This window comes from Parus major, chromosome 6, assembly GCF_001522545.3.
Source record: "Parus major isolate Abel chromosome 6, Parus_major1.1, whole genome shotgun sequence".
In the NCBI taxonomy this organism is placed as follows: domain Eukaryota; kingdom Metazoa; phylum Chordata; class Aves; order Passeriformes; family Paridae; genus Parus; species Parus major.
In genome coordinates this window covers 26,955,971-26,977,349 of record NC_031775.1, presented here as the reverse complement: position 1 = coordinate 26,977,349, position 21,379 = coordinate 26,955,971, and the positions used below count along the sequence as shown (strand labels likewise).

General features: G+C 34.3%; 1 protein-coding gene across 4 annotated transcripts in view; it reads right to left on the bottom strand.

The window, feature by feature from the left end:
• ATRNL1 (attractin like 1) overlaps positions 1-21,379 on the bottom strand; it is a 431,935-nt gene that overhangs the window by 287,453 nt on the left and 123,103 nt on the right. For all 4 annotated transcript variants that reach the window (XM_015633605.3, XM_019007290.2, XM_033515621.1 and 1 more), the window contains exon 20: positions 11,031-11,124. In XM_015633605.3, the coding sequence (XP_015489091.1) occupies positions 11,031-11,124 (94 nt within the window). The remainder of the gene's footprint in view (positions 1-11,030; positions 11,125-21,379) is intronic.

The window sequence follows — 21,379 nt, the reverse complement described above, 5'->3', positions numbered from 1 at the left end:
CTCTTGGCAACTACTGAAGCAATTTAAAACTAATAACTGGCACACAATGTGAAACAAAACGTCCTAACTTTGAAACCAGAAATATAACTATTCCAGCTAAATTTTCATCTATATGTAAAGGTATGCAATTGACTGAAAGAGGAAACAGAAAATGAAAATGGCAGTAGGAAGAGGCATATTTCATCATTAGAGACCATAAGAGGAAAAGAAAAGCAATCTTTCCATCACCAGGAGATTTCTATCAAATAGTGTCTTTAGTACCCACCTGACCTAGCCTTTTGTTATTGCTCTATAAAAATTTCTTTTCTTCCCTTTCTCAGTAAATAAAATATATGAATATCACAAGCTGAAGTTGATGGATATATCTATCAGTGGGTTTTCATCACAATGTAGCTTCATTTCTTTTAGTTATTTGTAAGGTTTTGAAAATAGATTTTAAAATAAAAACAGGGTGTGGTATTTTGAGCAAGTTGAGCACTGAGCAATCCATATCAAGCAAGATAAAGAGACACTATTGCAATTCCAAACTCAGCTTTGTATTGATGGTGCTCTGAGCTCTCACACTGGTATTTTCTTTTCCCATTGCTACCTCTACACTTGCACTTCCTTAATGACAAATTGATTAAACCAGATGTCTATTTCAACTTTAACAACTCTTGTACCAATTACTAATTACCATACTAATGGCCTATCAGATGTGAATTATAAGCCCAGCTCTAGGCTGCACAATGGATACTATTTTATCTGAGAGTTAAGAATTGAGAATAATGAAGGGATTTTCAGCAGCTTTGAAAAATCACAAGAATTTTAGATCTGCTGAGAAGAATTTGAGATTCAAAAAACTTGTTTTTTTAAATTCACAATTTAAAAATAATTAAATGTTTGGATTACTACATACATTGAACTTGTGCACTGATAATAAGGGAAATGTGGGTACTTTGGATGGATCTACCTTAGAAAACTGCTTTCCTTTCAAATAAAGAGTGTGTCTTCCAGAATGCATTGACTTGGATAGCACAAGCCCTGACAGCACAGAGCACTCCAGCCTTTGCTCAGTCCTCATCAAAATTACATCATCAGCTGGCTGCAATAAGCAGCAGCAGCAACACAACTATTTTAGAGGCACTCAACACCCACTGTAGTACTCCAAACCTGGTTTTCAACAGGAAACAAACTCTACAATAGCTAATATTTTCAGTTAACTGTCAATAAAATCAGTATCAACCTCAAATCATTCAATTTGATTTCTTTTTTAAATGCCAAACTTAATACAGATTCTATTGAAAAACTATTTTCATTGTAAATTCTCCTTGAACATTTTCTCTGCCCAGCTAAAAAAAGAAAGCCTGGAGTGCAAGAGGACTGTATTATATCAGTTCAACTCAGGAAAAAAAGTGTTGGTTAAATTCCAGCTCACCTCCCATTCCATATAGATTTTGAATTTTCCACACAGCAAAATAGTAAGTGAAATAGTTATTTTGACATGCAATATCCTAATGCTTTATTTTATTTGTATAGTGTCCTGATAATTCAAGAGAAAAGTATTCTGATGTAATTCCTATATATACTTCCCATTGGATTTAATTACAAAGTTATTTTATAGCTTTCCAAAAAATCCATTTTAATAAACTTCAGACTACATTCAATCAAGTATCTCAGAAAATTATGGATATTAATAATATTCAAACATATTAAATATAGATCAGATCAAATAATCACTCATTTGTATCTAAAAGGATTTTTCCTTAAATTAAAACAGAAAAAATATTTTCAGTCATTTAAAAAGCATAAGTGCTAATAAGTGCTATTCATCATTTACTAAGAAGTGATGCTTTGTGCCTCACTAATTGATGTCATTTCAGAAAGAAACAGCTTTATTTAAAAAAAAAAATATAGCACACCCAACTAAAAATGGAAAAGGGGAGTTTTGGGGGACAGCCAATACTATTTAATAAGCTCACCACAGAATCTTACCTGTCAAAAATCTCAAAAAAGGTCAGAATTTACATGAACATGCAAAATATACTATTTTCAGAAACAGCTGGGGTTCCTTTGAAATCATCTCAATTTTACAGATCACTTTCAAATGAGAAGGAACTGCATTATCTGTCTCAAAACTCAATATAGCTGTGGCCCACAACAATTTTTACTTGTTTGTCTCACAAGTGGAGTTTCTAGTACTGAGTAGTTGAAGTCCAGCAGCACATAATGAAATACCAGTTTTGTGTACTGAAATCAATGTCTGTAACTAAATCATAATTCTCTTTACAATGTAACTCCATTCTCCCTAAACTTCATCCAGCCAAACCTCATTTGTTCTGATAATCAGTTAAGGAAAATGAACCAATTCTCCTTTCTCTCTAATAAAACACTGTAGAAAAATCCTACTAGATACTCATTACAGTGGTATCATGAATGATTCAGGGAAAGAATTTCATGAATTTTTTTACTAGATATATTTAATTGCTTCTACAAGAGAAGGTTAAGTAACTATTTTATCCTTGGTGGAAACCACAGAAGAAAGGAAAAGCTATACAAAGAAGTTCAGAAACAGTTAATACATCTCCAGATGTAGCAATCCAATAGTCCATCAGTATAGACTGACCTTACCCTAAATTGAAAACTATTTAAAGTAACCTATTTGCTTATCAAACAACTGAAAACTGATGGTTTTATACAGCAAAAACAATTGTGGGTTTTTTTTAATAAAGGACATTGATGAAGGGCACAGCAATACTGCTGTTAAGTCCTTTTTTTCAGCTATTTCCCTTCTCTCTTTTGGGGGCATGTCAGAAATGCTTTGGCTTTCCTCCTCAGCTCTTTTCCAGCACGAAGGACCACCAATGATACATAACATTTTGATAAGCCATTTTTAAAGATGATCTGTATCTCTTACAGTAACCAAGATTCCCTAAGAAACACCAAAAAATTAAAAACACTCTGACACCACTGATTCCTCAAATGTTTATATATACTAGAAGTGACCAATGTTTGTGCATCATGAAAGCAAAACTAATAAAATATGTCAAATTCTTTGTTCTAGATACCAAGTCCATAAAAAACTGTACTAGCAACATTTGTTTTCTGAAAGATGATCACCTTGAAAAAGTTTGTCCTCCATAAAGTTTTGTAGGACTGTTTACTCTCAATTTATTTTTTTTTTAATCTCCTTAAATATTTGCCTTCCACAGAGGTAGTGTCACTTTCCTCCCTTCTGCTCCATAGTTAATTGTCCAAAGCTCACTGCAGTAGCAGCAGCCAGCAATAATAATAATGATGCAAAGGGTTGTTACTGTAACACAGCATACAATGAATTTAATCAGTTACAACCAAGCAGTATATAGTAGAATTTTATGAAAAGAACTCCCTGAAATATCTGTTTTGTCAGTCACAACTTAGCCAAAGGTCTTTTTTTTCTGATGACAGCAGGATGAGTAGCCAGAAAAGCCAACAGTTATTTTTTTTTTTTTCCTTCTATAAAGTGAATGACTTATCCTTAACTAAAACAGTAGGGTCAACCAACTTCATACTCTGCTGGAAATCTGTTATTTCTCCCTGTCTGCAGAGTAATTCACAGATCCTACCCATGGCAATTTCTGATTTGTGAGATTAATTACAGCTCCAATGAACAATGACAATTCATAATCCAACTCAGCAACAGAATAGAACAGAACTGAAAGCAACTGAAAGAACAGAATATAATACTAATGGTTAACAAACCTAGTGAGCATGATAATCAAGCTGCATGTATTTGTGTTTTGTGGAGTCCCCAGCATTATATCTGGACAGAAAGAACAGACTATAGTGTTGGGGGTATTTGGCTCATGCAGGTGAGGAAAGACAAATGCCTGGTAGAGCCATATATTGAAAAGAAGTTTGTCTCCACTGTCAGCAGCCTCCAGTAAGTGGTCTCTGGAATCTGAACACTCTCTTGGCTGTTGTACAAGAAATTCTCCAGTCTCCTTTTTCATTTTCTCCAGGCAGCAATGCCAGGAGATGGTGTAACTGCAAACACCTCTCCCCACTGGGCTGGTACTTTACAAGAAGAGTTGTTCATGCTGAGCTCTGGCTTACGTGACTTACATTACTCAGCATCCCTAACTCTTAACTGAGTTCCAGTCCTGGCCACAGAGAAGCAGCCCCAGGTGCCTCCATTGCACACCCTGACAGATGCAATGCAGCAGAGCCCCATCATTTTCAACTGCTTGAACTGGGGTTAAAAAAGACAACCTCAAATTTTAAGTCTCTGCAATCTATTCTGATCCTGTCTGAGAAAAACCACTGGCTATGCAGATAAGTGCAATTCTGCTTTAAAGATAGCCCAAGGCAAGATGTAAAGCCACCCAATCCACAAAGCCCTTTGACCTTCTTTCTAAAAACAAGCACAGAAACTGAAGCTACAACTTTGCTGGGTAAGAAAAAATCAGACTCAATAACAAAGCAATTTTATGGCAGTCAGAACCTCCCTTTCTCTCTTCCAGTAACTCTTCCATGGGGCACAGTCTATGCTTGTTTCTCTTTTTCCTGTTTGAGTAAACATCAGCATCACTCCCACTCCTAATCTCATCTCAGTCCAAACTCAGTACATAACTAATTAAAGGCAGAATAAGTGTCTTCCTCCTATATTTAGCTTTAAGTCTTTATGAGTCTCTTTCAGACATGAAGAATATGCAAACTTATCTATTCTTTTCAGCTGTGCTATTATTCTATTTTAATAAAAATAGCATCTAGAAGCATTACCTTAACTGTACATCCCTAGACAATTGACACTTTGCACCAAAAATTACTAGCATTTTATATAAAGAGGTTTGCCTTACAACAAATAAAGCTTGAGCACTGGAATTCAAAACAGGTCACACTGGCATGGGATCTGTGAAAGGCTTGGGCAGCCTGCCCTGTTCCACTGCTTCACTGATATAACCTGCACTGAGCAAAATAGATTATTCAAATGCCAGTCACTGAATGACATGGCCATGGCACTGGAGGAACAATTTTTAAGAACAAGAGATTCACTTCTTTTGAAAGAAAATCCAGCATTATATATGTTTCAAATAGGAAACCAAAACTATATTAATTAAATCTCTGTCCAGCACACATACAAATGTAAACAAATTGAGCACAAGAGACAAGGACACTGCTTGCATTCCTTCTTTAGCCAATTTTTTTTTTTACAATTGCAGAATTTTAAATATTTTTTTAAAATTTTTACAATTTTTTTACATTTTTTTTTTTTACAATTGTAAAAAAATACCTGATTTGCTCTGAACTTACCATTTTTGGAGTTAGCCTGAAGAGGTAGTCATGACTATAAAAAAATCTTAGAAAACAACTAAAGCCCAGTGGTGAGAGGATTCTCCTTTCCTGAACTTGCCAAAACAAGAAACATTTTTATATATGTGCATACAGTCAGTTACGGAAGATCCTAACTTAGAAGCCAAAGCAAAATTACTTTATTCTCATGAAAGAGAAACTCTCATTCCCATCCTGCTCCCCACTTCCCAGACAATTAGTACTAAAGTCAGGAAGATAAAAGGCATATTTCATGGGGACAGAACACAACCAAGTCCCAAGGTAAAAAGCTCTCTGCAAGGTGCTCAGCAGCTTCTCCCTCAGCCACTCACTGTCACTTCTGCTCTGAGAGCACTTTCTTCTAGGAATGATACAAGACATTCCAACACTAGTTCTTTATTTCTGCAAAACTGGACAACTTCTTGAATAAAATGTAATGTTTGGAAGTAATAATGCTTACAAAAACTGTTCTTTCACTTACAGAGAGACTGCAACTCTGAAAAATCCCAGAGAGCCTCATGAACTTTACATATAATATACTGAATATACCATATAATATACTGAATACACTGAGCCTACTGCAGAACAAAAACAACAGCAACAACAAAAAAATCAACACAAAGGCCAAGAGTGACATATAATACTGCCAAAACCTGCATTTTCCTTTTCTTCAAATTTTGGATCTCAAATGTTTCAAGTGCCTTCTGAGGGTTTGAGGCACTAGAGTACATTTGGGTCATGTTCTGAAGTTTTGTATTAGACATATTGCTTAAATGAAAGCTGCAATTTAAGAAAAAATGATTGATGCTAGCAACATGGATTAAAAGAAAAAATATCTGAAATCCTTGAAACATCTGACAATAATTACTACATGTAGAGCAGTAAATGAGTACATTTTAAACATAAATGTACTCATAAATGTTGAAGTAGGAGTTTTATTTTATTGTTCTCCTTAGAAAGCTAATGATCCAGCTCTTTGAGAACCAGCTGAGGGCACAAACCTGTCCTTACAGAGGCAAGATGAAATTTTCAGGCAGTTAAATAGGAAGAGAGGCAGTTGCTAAACCCACCAACAGCTACATGACAGATTTTGCTGTAATTCTCCTCCAATCATCACAGGTAATGGAGTAACATGCATTAGCATGTCAAAGTTTTCTCTTAAACTGAAAACTCAAGGGCTGGACTCAGCATGAACAGGTAGAAAACATCTCCTATCAAATACCACCAAATATGCAAAACTAATGGTGGAATATTATCAAATTATAGAAATAGGGGGGGAAAGTGTTGAAATCAGGAGGAAAAAACACCAAAATGCTGTTCCTGTAGTAATTTAAACCACTAAATATTATACTTTTTAACTTTACTTTAGAAACCCACCAACCACCACAGTAACCAGTATTAAATGTATTATACCCTCAATCAGGAAAAGAAAGTTTCCCAATAAAATAAGGGGATTTTTTATTAAATTTCCAGCAAAAAGAATTCCTTTTGGTCTATTTGGTTTTGGGATTTCTGTGTGTGTCTCTGATAAAGGAAGTTCAAATCAAGTGAATTCATTATATGATTGCTGCCAATTCTTGCCCTACTGGAGAGCAGCGAGAGAAGCTCTGTGTGGAAATTGGGAAAAGATTTACTCTGCTATCTGCAAATAAAGCTGCATTGATATCAATAGAATGGTGAATTTGACTCATAACCCAGTATATCTTAACCTGCCTTTCCATCTGGTAAGAGGAATTATACCATTCTGTGGAGGGAAATTATACAGAGGAGTACGGCTGGATATTTTAAAATCTTATGTATAGCAGACTATCAATAAGTGCTTATTTTTTATGCACAGATCCTTACATTATTAAATAGCTATTTAAAGCTTACATACAGGAAAGAGTTTTACCAAATAAACACCATATCTTTTTATAAATAAAATAGTATTTCTTCCACTTTTACAGAAGAACTATGTCTAAGAAATTAATGGTGTGGGCATCTATAAGAACTAAAATGAGCAATAAATTTTATAATCTTGAATTTATCCTTCTTATAGTATATAAAATATACTATGAAATGTGAGATTTAAAATCATACTTTTCCCCCAGTATTTTCCTTCCAACTAGTAGTTCTTCAGTACAGAAGTTTTAAAGCCAAATTTTAGCTCAGTTCTTACATGGTGATGACAAAACCTACATACACATCCCCGAGGAAGGCTTGCACTACTAAAACCTCTTAAAGAATTATTTAATTACTCACTTAATCCCATCCTTTTCATATTTTTCTTCCTTGCTTGCAGCGAAATTTCTCTCATTTAATATCAAAATTTGAACTTTGAAACATCTCATCAGCATATTCTGCACATTCCCACAAGCCTATTCCCTGAAAAGTTCCCTGTGTATAATCCTGCATATGGATACACCAAAACATATTGAATTTTTAAAACCTCTGTTGACAGAATTCTATGAGAAAATAAAATCAGCAGCTAGTAATCAAATCTTAGAAAAAATTAGATTTTAAAACTGCCTCAAAGCAATAGTTTTCTCAAAAAAATATGGTTTAAGTCACCATGGTTTTCCTGTTACTATCAATCACATATTTCATTTTCAAAAAATTAAGGGGAAAACCAAGAATCCAAGTATTTTAATTTGTATCTGTTTTTAATGTTTACAGTCTAGTTACTTAGAATAATCAAACCATTCCAGGAATTTCCTCAGTATTAGAAGACTACTAAAGGTTTTTACCAACTGAAACTACCAACTTAACAGCAGCAAAAATACTAACATTTGAAAAATATACAATCATGTGTCATTAAAGAAATACTGTAAAACAAAATGCAAATCTGCGCTCCAAACTGCTTTACCAAACTAATTTTGATTTCAAATGACACTGTGCTTCATGCCATCCAACAGCACAACTAAGAAATGAATAAACTCGGAGATGGATATGCTAAAAAATACATGAATAAATAAAAAAATAAAATAAATAAGATCTTCCATAAAAGCACAGAGTTGATAAGGTAGGGATGGAAAAATAAAAGAAAAAGTGCTGTAAACTTTCCCAGATTTCATAAAAACTCTGCCCACAAGGCATGGTGTGTAACGTAACACAGAGCCCTGCAGCTATGACTTCTTAATCAATAGGATTCTTGACAGAAATATAAATCTAACTTTCTCACTGAACAGCCAGAGGTTGGAATTTTCATTGAAATCCTTATTTTAGCAAACCACAAGGTTGTAGGTTTGCTGCTGAGATTGCTCAACAGCCTAACTAGTAAGTAGCAAAAAAAACCCCAAACATTCATCCAGAGCAATGGAGAACAGTATCCCCAATTTGAATCAAGTTTTAGATGATTTATACAGAATATAATAAAGTAATAAATACAAGGAAAGCACTGAGCTGATTCAAATTTCTCCTTATCTTCTAGATAATAACTGCATATATATCTTATGATACATTCAAGAGAGGTTATGAGTGTACAAATGATTTTTAAAGAGGAAATAGTTTTCTATTTTTTTAAGCATAATACAAAATAAATCAAGTTCATATTCTTCATATGAAGTTTAGAATGAGTATGGGACTGCATTCAGTGATGTATTAGTGATTGCTTTTAATTTTTTTCATGTTCTTCATTTCCTGATGTTCTAAAGGAAATAGTTAAAAAAGATTTGATTGAAACTTCCACACATTAATGGATCAGTCTCTCAAACCAAGCATCAGAGTAAAATGACAAATTCTAAACATATCATTTGATGATATCCTCAAACTCAAAATCTGTGGTTATTTGTTTGAGTGCTTATGAACCCAACAGATGTGAATCTCACAATCTGAAGTCACAGCCAAATAAAATAAAATTGAAAATGGCTTCGGATTTTATTTAAAAAAAAAAAAAAACAACAAAAAAAACCCCAACACTTAAACTATCAAATGTTTTAACACCAGAGCTTGCCCTGGACAAACCTTTGGTTTGTGTATGAATCTAAAAGGGGAATGTATTATATGTGACTAAAAAAGGGATTTCTTAGTCTTAAAGTGTAATTTTAAGTTTCCTCTTGAGAAGTCAAAATTCCAATTTCTGTTTCATCTGTGTTGTGCAATTGCTGTAAATTCTGACCAGGTAAGTCTACAATGAGGAAAACCTTTTCTAGTTCAATAAGTGGAATAAAAGAACCTTTCAGGATAGACAAACTCGGGACAGCTGACTGACACAGCTGAGCAGCACAACCAATCATCTGAAACAAAAGTCCCAAATCAGAGTGGAGAAAACAGTGATGAAACAGACACAGGACAAAGGACAACAACAACCACAGAGATACATGAAAAACAGGCTGGGGTGAAGGCCTGCAAAGGAGTGCCTTATGTGGAGGGTAGTCAGTAAAGAATTGGCATTTTCAGCACAGAAACTGTTTTCTGTGGTTCCAGTGTTAGGAAGAACAGAGGAAAAAATTGTTGGGGATTTTTCTTCCTGTCCTTTGTATAGTTAGAATGGCATGAATGCAAGTCCATAGCTGGTAGCTGGTAATCAGATCACTCATTAACACCTAGAACTGATTAATTTGGCACAAAAAAAGGGAAAAAAAGACTTCTCAGTGAAGACTTAATTCTGAGCTTAAAGATATTATCATTCCAGCTTTTGTCATGATAAAATTTCACCATTTAGTTGTAATCTTGATTTCTCATCTCATCCTGAGAGTCTTCAATTAGCTGGACACAAAATCCCAGAGGTAGCAGGGGAAGGGTAGAGCTGCCAGCACAGCTCTTTCTCACGGATATACACAGATCCTCTGCATCAGAAATTCTTGTTTCTTTACAATTAATCAAGTGAAGTGTTAAGGGTAGGATCCAAGCCAGCTCATTGGGTGTATCAAAGACAAATTCACAGTCCCAGTGTAAGTGGATGTGCTGTGCCAGGCAGAGCAGGAGGACCTGGCACCTCTCCCTGCTGGGGAGGAGTTACCTGGATTCATGTGCCTTTTCCCCACTTCCAAACAACACTGCTAAGTTTGTTGGCAAATACTACTAGAATGATTATAACTGCAAAATGAATAAGGTTCTATTAAATAATGCAGTGTACCTGATAGAACAGACTGAAAGAAACATCTTTAACTATAAGGCTATTCACAGTTAACTTCAATGTGTTATTTCTCCTACTTGATAAGTTTTACCACTTCAGTATTTGATTGTTTTTAGTAATCCATTTGTTATGAAAGTGCAAACTCTTCCTCTAAACACAAAAAAAAAGCTATTCCAGTGCAAAAAAAGAAGACTTTCCATGACAGGCCTACACATTCCTATAGTCTCAGTTTTATGATGTGGGAAAATGTCTAAAACACCTTAATGAGGTTCCAAAACCCTAAAATTTGAATAACTGTAAATTCCCATCAAGATAACTGACAAATATAATGAATGTAATTACTAACTCATGTCTATTTTTTTCTTACAGTAATATTTTAAAAACTTAAGAGAAAGGAAGACAAATAGAGGTAATCCTCCAGTTTGTTCTTGGAAACAAAATGGATTTTTTAGATGTCTTTAGCATCTTCAGAAGATTACTAATATTTGTGATGTAATTATTTAACAAAAGCCTAAGTAACAGTGAAATTTCCTGAGAAATGTAGGGAACACTATATCCACCACTAAAACATTAGCAGGTCAATCATAAAACTCAGTAGGAAAACAAGGATGTGAAATGGGGAAAAAAGTGATTATTCATTAATCAAGGATTGCAATAACTTTAGGCTACATTTAATTGTACTCACAGTTGACATTGGTCTCCTTTGATTCCCTTTGTTGTGCAGAAACACTTTCCTGTTTGCATGTGACAGATATTTGCATGTCCACTGCATGTGCAAGCTGTTAAATCAAAAAGGAAAAGTAAGATTTCCTCTTTACTTTTTTCACGTTTTTTCATACTTTACTTGATAACTAAATGAATATTCATAAATTTTAATACTTCATCCCAAACATACTTCCTACAAGCTGTATTGAAATATTTACCTATTACTACTTCATTTATATTTTTCAGAAAAATTCACTCACATATCACTTACTTTATTTTCTGCAGAGTTAAAAATTATTCAAGTGTCACTAGAGGGTCTCCTCTACACCTTAAGTAAAAGCAGTTTGAGAAAAGCCATTAAAACCCACCATTCAATGTGCAATACAGAAAATTATTCATCATTTTCTATACAGGGTGAAATCATGATCAATGACAAAAGCAATGACAAAAATCCATTTAGATAGAAAAGTCTAATTAAAGTATTATTGAAGATGTTTGGTAAAAGACCTAATATAATTGGAATTCTTGCTTTTAAGACAAAAGTGAACAAAAAGATATCTCTGAAACCATTTGAACAAAGATGGAGTAAGCACTACAGGTAGCCCACAAGAATTTTCTAGAAGCAGGAAACAGACAACTTGAAAAGCTCCTGAAATCTGAATTGAAGGGGAATCACAGGAACATCATCATCACTCCATTCCACTTTAAGGCTAAAGTAATTCTCTGCACAGTGGTCTGCTCACTGCCTCTCTTGCTGCCAGACAGATTCTCATCTCAAAAATATCTTCCTCTTCCCAGTTCTAGAGATCTCTTCTCCCTTTTCCTTTCCATGTTTATTTGAATTATTATCTTATTTAGGCAGCCATTTTTTATTCCTGACCAAGTGTGCAAAATTTACTGATCTTTCCCTGGTAAATTTGTCAGTACATCCCTGCATCAATGGAATGACTCCCTGCTAATATTCACACCACACTCAAAGTCCTTCTTTAATCAAAAATAACTCTGAACCTACCATGATGTTCATACTATACTTTCACTGAAGTTTTAATTATGACTAAGATAAAGAATTTAATATATGAGATTCTGCTTGGGAACAGATATGGTACCAAGTGGTGACCTGTGTAAGATAAAAATTTACTTTCCACTTTATATTCTCATATTGAATTCCTATCACAGACTGAGTTTTAAACTTCCCTTATACTGATAAGGAATAACACACAATAAATCCTTCTTTGACAGTGTCCCATCCCATACAGACTCACCTCTCTGACACAGTCTAAGACAAATAGAGGAAAAGGTACTAGACAATGTAAAAACTTAATTAAATGTAAGATATTATTGAAATAATATGTCCATTTCAGGACTTCAATGGTTTGTTCAGCACTCAGAGCTCATTAAATAGGCAGCTGAACTCAAGGAAGAATTCTTACTAAGGAGGGGCCAGGTATTTTATCTGTCTACAAGAAACACCAGAAATTTCTATGCAGCACATAGTGATGTGTGATGTTTTTCTGTTTCATAACACAACACTTGTGAGAAATATCTACAGTTACCACAAAATCCTACATTTTGTAATTCTGCTGTTCTCTTGACACTCTGCAATAAATGTCCATTGAAGTGCTGCCACTGCATTATCAGTTATGTTTTCCCAAATCCATTCATGTTTTCCACTCTACATTTATGGAATTATTATTTGAGCACTTTAAGCTGGAAAAGCCTCTTTCCAAAAGTTAATTTTAATTGTGTAAATCTTTGCAATGCTTTCAGTGAAAAATACAGGAATACATTCTTAGCAGCTTATTCTGCTTATATTTAAGTGCTCTTAACAGTGATGCTCGACAAGACAGCACAGAAGTTATAAAGGAGCTAAAAGGGTGAATTCTGAAGCACATTCCAAAAGGTGTCAGTGTTTTGACAAATATAAAAGCTATTGCCAACTAACCTTAATTGATTGCTCCCACAATTATTGCTCACTTAATAGGAGGTAGATCACAAATGTGAAAGTGGAAAACATAAGTGATTATATAGTAGCAGCACTTCAATGAACATTTATTACTCTCATTCAGAAAGTTCCTATTAATCTCATTGTTCCTGGATAATCCCAACACCTTTGCATTTACACCTTTTAAATCTCATCTAGAAAAAATTTGTTTCACAGCAACATAAGCATATTTTAATATGCTTTTTATATGCAGTTAATTATCTCAGGCTTGCAAGTGTGTGATTAAAAATGGATTCCTACCAATCTGTGGGTCTATGTGGGGTGTAACCCAAAAAAAAACCATATAAGCCATCACTGCTGTTACTGAACCAAATGTGAGTGTATGTGATCAAAGAAATGCAATAGCAGAAGCAGGACAATATTGTAGGACATTTGGAAGAAGATTGACACCCTTCCATCACCCCAATATTTCTGTATGCCTCTATACACATTTTCTTTAGTATTTTCCATTTGTTTCTGCTTAACCACTCTCAGTGAATGCAGTTAAAACTGCAGCTAAGGTAGGATCTTTCCCAGCCTAATGCTACTAGAAATATACCAAGTCTTGGAATCAGCTTTAAAATCGTATTTTGTATCAATCATTGTCAGCTGGCAGAAATGAGGAAAAGAGATTCAATTTATATTTTCCATACTTTTTTTGAGGCCAACACTTCAGTTCATTCACTGAAAAGCCTGCCAAGAACTGGAACAGGCTGCCGAGGGAAGTGCTGAATTCTCTGCTCCTGGAGGGATTTAAAAGATGTGTGGATGTGGCCCCTGGGGATGGACTTGGCAGTGCTGGGGTAATGGTTGGACTGGGTGAGCTGACAGGTTATTCCCAAATGAAATGGTTCCATGATTCTGGCTACTGTGCTGTGTCCTTGGACAGAAACAGTGAGCTCAGAGCAACTTCAAGTCCTCCCATACCATTCTGTGCACTCATCTCCAGCTTGGGTTTATATCACACACACCTGCTTTTGTTTAAACAGTTACTTTAAATAGTTAATTACCATGCTTTTTACCAATAATTAAATATTTTAAATAAATAATCTATGGCTCACAATAAAAACCTGCTTTAAAGATAGGATTTAGACCTCTGTTTTGTTATTTTCTACATATTAAATTAAATGATGACATTAGAGTTTTAAAAACTACAAGAAAAAAACTCAGCCTTGCAATACCTACTCTATTTTTAGGGAAACAACAGCTCAAAATGTTCTTTTGTACAACATGCAGATTCTAAGTGGAACAGAAAGATTATATGAAAACAATACAACCCAGTAGAGCAAATCCATGCTGCAAAATCACAGCCCTATAGAATTTATTAAATAATAAATCCACAGTATGATTGATTCCAAGTTGCCAGCTCAGCATATAAATGTTCTTGCTGATGCTGACAACAAAACAATACCCATCACCATTTCCATGCAGTGCTTTAAACAACTGAATTTAAAAACACTTATTGCTTAGCCCCCATCTCCAACATACAGCTGCAAGAGCATTTTTGCTCTCAAATGGAGCTCACTACAGATGGTGATTTAAAGTAAATACGTTTGCTTACATGAAAGGTTCTAAACAATAGCTGCACATAGATAATTACTATAAGACACCTTGCTGATGTTTTTTAAAAGGAAAACTATGAGAATGCCATTAAATATGGAGGTGCGCTACTTTGTTAATTTTGCTAACATTCAAGGCATAAATTAAATCAAAAGGAGATGCAATGTTTCTCTTAGACTAAATAAGAACTAGTGAGTATAAAATTCTATTAGAGTCAACATTTTAATGCTCAGTTTCCCTGTAAATATTCACCTATGTAATCCATTAGTCTATTCAGATGACAACTGCCCTACAGAGACCATTTTCTACATTACTAATATTGCAAAACTATCTAGTCACTTAATCCTCTAGAAATGTTTATTTAGCTGGAAGTCCCTGATACCCTTTTTGCATTCAACAGTTGCTTTTATAGGAAATACACCCATTCAGCCTTTGAGACAGGCCAACAACACTTCTGCAATATTATTAATTGAGTAGCATTGAAATTAAGCTAAAGAACTTCTGTGAAGCAATGACCAATAAAAACAGGAGTACCAAAAAAAAAAAACAAACCAGGAAAAAAGACACTATTAGAACATAATGCTGTACATGCAGAAATGGAACTGTCATTTTACAGTGACATGATTATCCTCCAAAATAAATCAGTATTAATAGAAATATTAACACATCTATAACTAATCTTATTTTCCTCTTTCTTGTTTTACCTTGCGATTTCTCTTTCTTTGGTCTCAATTTATTCTTTATAGTAGCCTAATAGCAGAGAAAAGAAAAAACACAGGTGCACTAACACAGTGCTAAGAACTGTGAGACAGAGATGAATAGACAAATATCTTGGATTTCTGTCACTCACATATGGAACTCAAAGTCGTAGGAAAACACAGCAATTTCACTCAACCTTGAACTAAAGCTACTGCCATCATGAGACCACTGGCAAGGCAATCACTTTTTCCTGAAAAGCAACAGTCAAGCAATCTGGAAATCACAGGTGTCATCTCCTTAGCTTTGGGGACTAAAGATACATTCCAAAAGTGGGATATTTATCCTATTAAACCCAGAAACCAACAGACTGATTATCTGTGGCAGAAATCAAGATTTAGATTGGTTGAACTTAAAGACAACCCTCATCAATTAAAGGCTTGTATTTGTTCTTTAGCCATTTTTGCTCTGGTAAAATAGCTCTGCAGTGTTTGTATTTCATTATTCCTTCTATTCAAATCATTCATCCTGAAAAGTGAACTGATTTCTTTTGTTTATTTGTAATAAATACCTCTCCAGCAATCACAGTAAAGCTGTCTTTAATCATCAACAAGGAACAGTATAAAGACAGCTCGGAAAACCATAATTTTGTTTAATACAAGTAGATAATGAAAACGCAACACACAAGATTAACACTGAAAGACAGGATCTTTTTTTCTTGTTAGGAATTGAGCAGAATCTTAACAATTAACAAGAGTAACACTGTGCCTGAATCTCTCATGCCGCTGTACAGAGTTTTTATAGCTTGCTGTTGGAATAATATGCTTTTCATACCAAAAAACATGGTGCACCAAAACACTGCCACATGAACTCATGAAGTACAGTAGCAGCAATTTCATGCTTTCCATGTTAATCTGTTTGAAAAACTGAAACTTTTACACTAGTTTTGGACATAGCAAACTGAGAAAATCCAAGTGAAATTATTATGAATATTTTATTTGGAGATAAGTTGAACATGTCATACTTATCAGTTTCCTTTTCATTCCTTCCACTTATACACTTCATTTCTAAACATAATAATTATTAGTTGTTAGTTGAGTTTACTAAATAGCCTACAAATTTTAGGCTGGGTTAACCTGCAGATTTTAAGAGTTCAATTCAAAACTGAACTCTACATCTGATGTATGGGACAGTTTTTTACATATCCAAGCATTTAAACAGACCCTTCACAAGATTCAAAATATTATTCCTTAACTAAATCTTAGTTTTCTCAGCTGTGAAGAGATTTCTCCCATGAAAACGGAAGAGATAACTAGAATCACTTAAAAAAGAAATAATTCCACATCAGATAGAGAAACTCTTACTAGCTGTAGTAAAAACTAAAACACTAAGTCATGATAATTATTTTCAAAGCAAAAATATAAAGTGAAGATTTTGGTTGCCTTCATGGTCTAATGTTCATACTGAGATGTATTTAAGACTTTTACAGGGAATAAAAGGCCTAGTACCTATTATTATTACTATTACAATTACTATTGCTACTATTATTATTGTTGTTGTTGTTGTTTTTATGTCCTTTTAAATTTTCTTAAGACAGCAGCTTCTCTACTATTTTGGAAATTTTGGTCAAAAACCTTCTTTCACCAAAAGACTTATTTTCCTCCCCATTCTCTCTAAAGAGAGCACAAAAACAAAAATAAAAATATTGTAAAGCAGTATGAAACGCAAAATTATTTAAAAGCATTCAAAAGTTATTCATAGCAGCCTTAAAGGAAAATTCCAATCTAAGGTGAAAAACATCTGAAGTCAACAATTGGTGATTGCAACTATTTGTGTGTACTTGGTCATTCAAAGTAAAAGCCCAAAGAAAAGAAATTACTTACACAATTTATCAGGCAAAAATGTCATGAAATTTAAAGAAGTCACCCAATCATTTCCCTCCGTTAGCTATTAGGAGGTACAAAATACAACTGATTTTTAATGTATTCCATTGCAAAGGAGGCTTTTTCTTTCCTTAAATAACTAATGTGGTCTGGCATTATAATGTATTTCATTCAGCACTCAGAGAATGAAGACAGAATCAACTGCAATCAAACTGAAATGCCATGACAAGTTTTTTTGAGGTTCTTCACTCCATCAGTTGAGGAATGGGCTGAATGATGCCTCAAAATCTATTTTCTCACCAGCTGAAGGGGGGTTCCCAAGCCCCCTTAGGGAAAGGAGTGACCATTTCAATCTAAAACACACATAGAAGAGGAGATGCAGAAATTAGAAACAAGCAAAATTCCTGCTTTTTCCACTGCATTTTGGGATGAGAAGACTGGCTTTAGTCAAAGGTTTATTTGAGGATCAAGTAGCAGTGATTTAAGGAAATGTCATCTTCAGCTTGCAGCTGCCTGCCCCCGGTGCCTCCTGAGCCAGACACAGCATCTACATGAGCTCTTGACATCTCCTTCAATACAGGTAAAATATGTTTGTTTATCAGAGGCTGACAAAATCAGTACATCTCTAGACAGCTGAAAGTTTCTAAATCATACCCTGCCTACCTCCTCTAGGAACATCATTTGGAAACCAATGGATTTACACATTTCATTAGAAAGGTGAACATACTGATAAAAAGCTCAGACAGCACATCAGAAATACATTTTATAAATATTCCTTATCATATAAAATAAATTTATAGCATGTAAACCTGAAAAAAAACCACAAGAATAAGAATGCAGAGTGACTCGTTCGTCGTTGTCAGAAACTGTGTTCCACAAGAGCATGCAGGAGGACTTGATCACTAACATCAGTGAGAGCAGGAGAATTGTCATTAATCATTGCAAGTAGATTAAATAAGCACAGAGATAAAGGAATATAATATAAATCAAACTGCTGTATCTCTTCAATATCTATAAAAGCTATAAGTGGTGATCAATTAAAGGATGCCTGAATTCTTAGTTCTCAGGGTAAGATGCTGAACAAGCACAAAAAGCCTGCTACTTATACAGATTAAGACAGTACAAGTTGTTCCTACTCTTTCTACTGTTTCAGATATTTTTGTTGCATAGTAGACCTCAGAAACAGTTTAAGGTTTTTTTCATTTTTCTTTTTAAAAAAGCTGCCTTGTTCCACTCCACTTGAGTAAATTAGAATCAGCTTGGCTGGATGGAGAAGTTACACTTATGCACAGCAGCCTAACGTAGCCATCAGGCTTAAGGAACAAAACAGTAGTTGATAAAATTGGTGACTAGTGATTTAAATACACAATTGCACTGTGATTTTTAAGGATGGAAAGAAAACTTTCTTAGGCAAGGAAAAAAAGTCAGTGGTTCTCCACAATCAATTGTTCCAACAGCAATCCTAAGGTGATGCTTGAACCAGTGCTTTGCCATGCTGACTATTCCTGACATCAGATCATTCTGCAATGAGCACATACATGCTGGTTTAGGAAGTAAAATCAAATTTAGAGAGTCAAGAGGTAGATTAAAACAGTTTTACTTGACAGGAAGTTTATAAAAGTCTTCTATATGCAGTCAAGGAAAAACATCAAAAATGTTAAACATGTTGAACAGGTATCCTGTCATAATATTATAAAATCCCATGGCCACGCAAATAGTCTCTCTCTGGAGGTTAACATTCAACAGTTTTCCTTTTTTTTCTCATAAAATTATGAATATCTAAATGTCTATTGATACTTGACAATGATGACTTTCCTTGAAGTGTAACTCCAGGTCTTTCACTTAAGATTATTCTAAGTAGGTTATGGAATACAAATGTGTCTATAAAAAGTTTCCTAATTTTGAGTTTTTTGTTTGAACTTACAATTAATTGTGCTAGAAATCATACTTTATAATACAGCTCTAATCTAAAAAAAAAAAAAATCAAAAAGAAATGTATATGTGTACACAAGAATTAACAGTGTATTGAGAAGTTTGCTTAGTACATTTTGCTTGGCAGTCAAAAAAAACTGGAACAGTAATTTTTTAAGTTGTCTTATTCCAACTTTCTCAACTAAGTTTTTCCTATGGAAACCCACTTCTGGTTTAGTAGCACAGGACAAATTTTGAATACATTCTGATAGAAATGAAACTAATTTAAATTCATAACTAAACCCATGCACAGGCTTCCCTCAGTGGTCAGATTACCTTGGCCACTGTTCCATAAACAGCATTCATTGAAGGAAAATAAATTTTCACGTCACCTTTGGGGAAAACTTCCTAAAAGAGTGTTTATTCTGACTACTCTAACAATCTCTGCAAAAAGCAACAACATTTCTTGAATAGCTTATTGTGCTAGAATCCCTATTCTTTGTGTTTCATATGAACCAAGAAGCCCTTTTCCTTCTACTAAGAGCAATTCCAGCATTTTAGTTAATAGTAAGTGTTTTTATTCTGTGATAAGGTATTTTATTTAAAAAATCCGAGACATTGGTGTCATCTCTATTCAATACTGAAACATAAAAAAATAAATTAAGGAAAACAAAACAAAACACCACTACTACTGCAAAATGGGATTTCTTGACAGTCCCTTCATTTGTCAAAACCTTCGGATATTTTGTTTGTACAGCAGAAACAAAATCACGTTAACTTCTGGAATTTAGCATGTGAGATTTTCTTTGTCTGAATAATCTTAAATTAGAGCTTCTTATCACAGAGTTTTGCTGTGAACTTGTGACAGACTGTTTTTTATAAACCAATGTACAAGCAAACAGGTTTTTTTAAGTTAGTTCCATATTCTAGTACCTGAAGACAGTAAAAAAGCACACTGTACTCTTTCTTCCACTGATTTCCAACATTTACCTACTTTTACATAAATGTCCTTATTCACACAGACTCCTGTGGCCTTGTGTCATAAGCATCCAATCCACTGAAAATCCCCTTTTTCCTGTGACTAACCTCAAGGTGCCTGGACTAAAAGATACTTTTGATTTTTTTAATTTCATACTTAGTCACTGTGAAAAGAGGGCTTCTAGAACACAATATTTATCCTAATACAAAATTTCCTGTAAATCTCAGGCAGCTAATGATGGAATGCCAAATGCATGCTATTGCAGCAGTGAAATCCACAAATACAATTCCCCATATGCTAGACATTAAGTCAGCTAAGTAGAAAAACCATATAAAACCTTTGTATCCCAAGCTTCCATTTCATACTGTCTTAGAGAGTCAAAACTCCAGTTTGAACATTTGTTCTGCTTTGGGAAGATGCAGAAGTAAATGCTTTTGATGATGATTAACTGCTAATTAAGGAGTATGCATCCTACATTTCTGGGTTTTCCAGCAGATGTCCATTAAAAGCTCTTAGCCCAACTTTAACAGGACTCATGGTGCTAGAACGTAGGATTTTTGAGCAGAAAACATTTAGAAATAGAACTATATGTTGTAAAAGAAAAAAAGTCTAAGTTTACAGCTGTCTCTTGATGAAGTTCTAAATGCAAGGTTTTCTCTCTCCTTTTTGGACTCCAAAAAGCTATTTCTCAGGCCAACAGCACCCACCTAACTTTGCCTGTTGAAATATCATACATCACTTCCTGAAGCTGTTAGTCAACAGGTGTTTTCACACCAGAATTCATAGTACAATGGCAGCATATTTGATATTTACTAAATAAAATTATTCTTAAGGAAACAATCCGATTTCTATGTTTACTGTATTAAATAAAGTCATAAAATTTTATATTCAGATGCTTTATATTTGATGTTTCTCTACCTGCCCTATGCAATCCCTACAGGTAATTTTAAAGCTAAATAGAGACAGTATAAAGTAAAAAATTAAGACTGCTGCCCTCTGTTCACTCATTGCTTAAATAACTTTTTGAAACCTTGAAAAATAAGTCTAAATGTAAATTAGCAGGTACCTTTCTATCAACTACATACACAACAATTTTAGTTAAAAAAAGACATGAATAAAAAATTGTTTTCCTTGTCATGTTATCAACTTTTTCCTTTATGAAAGACAGGTTGCTTTCTGTAATGTGTGAAATTATGTAATCTGCTGTCCATAAAACTCACATACAAATGTTGTGCACATATTCATCTATACATGTGTAACTATATTCTAAGAATATGGGTGTGGATCAAAGGCATCCTGTTTACATCTCCCTGGGCTCT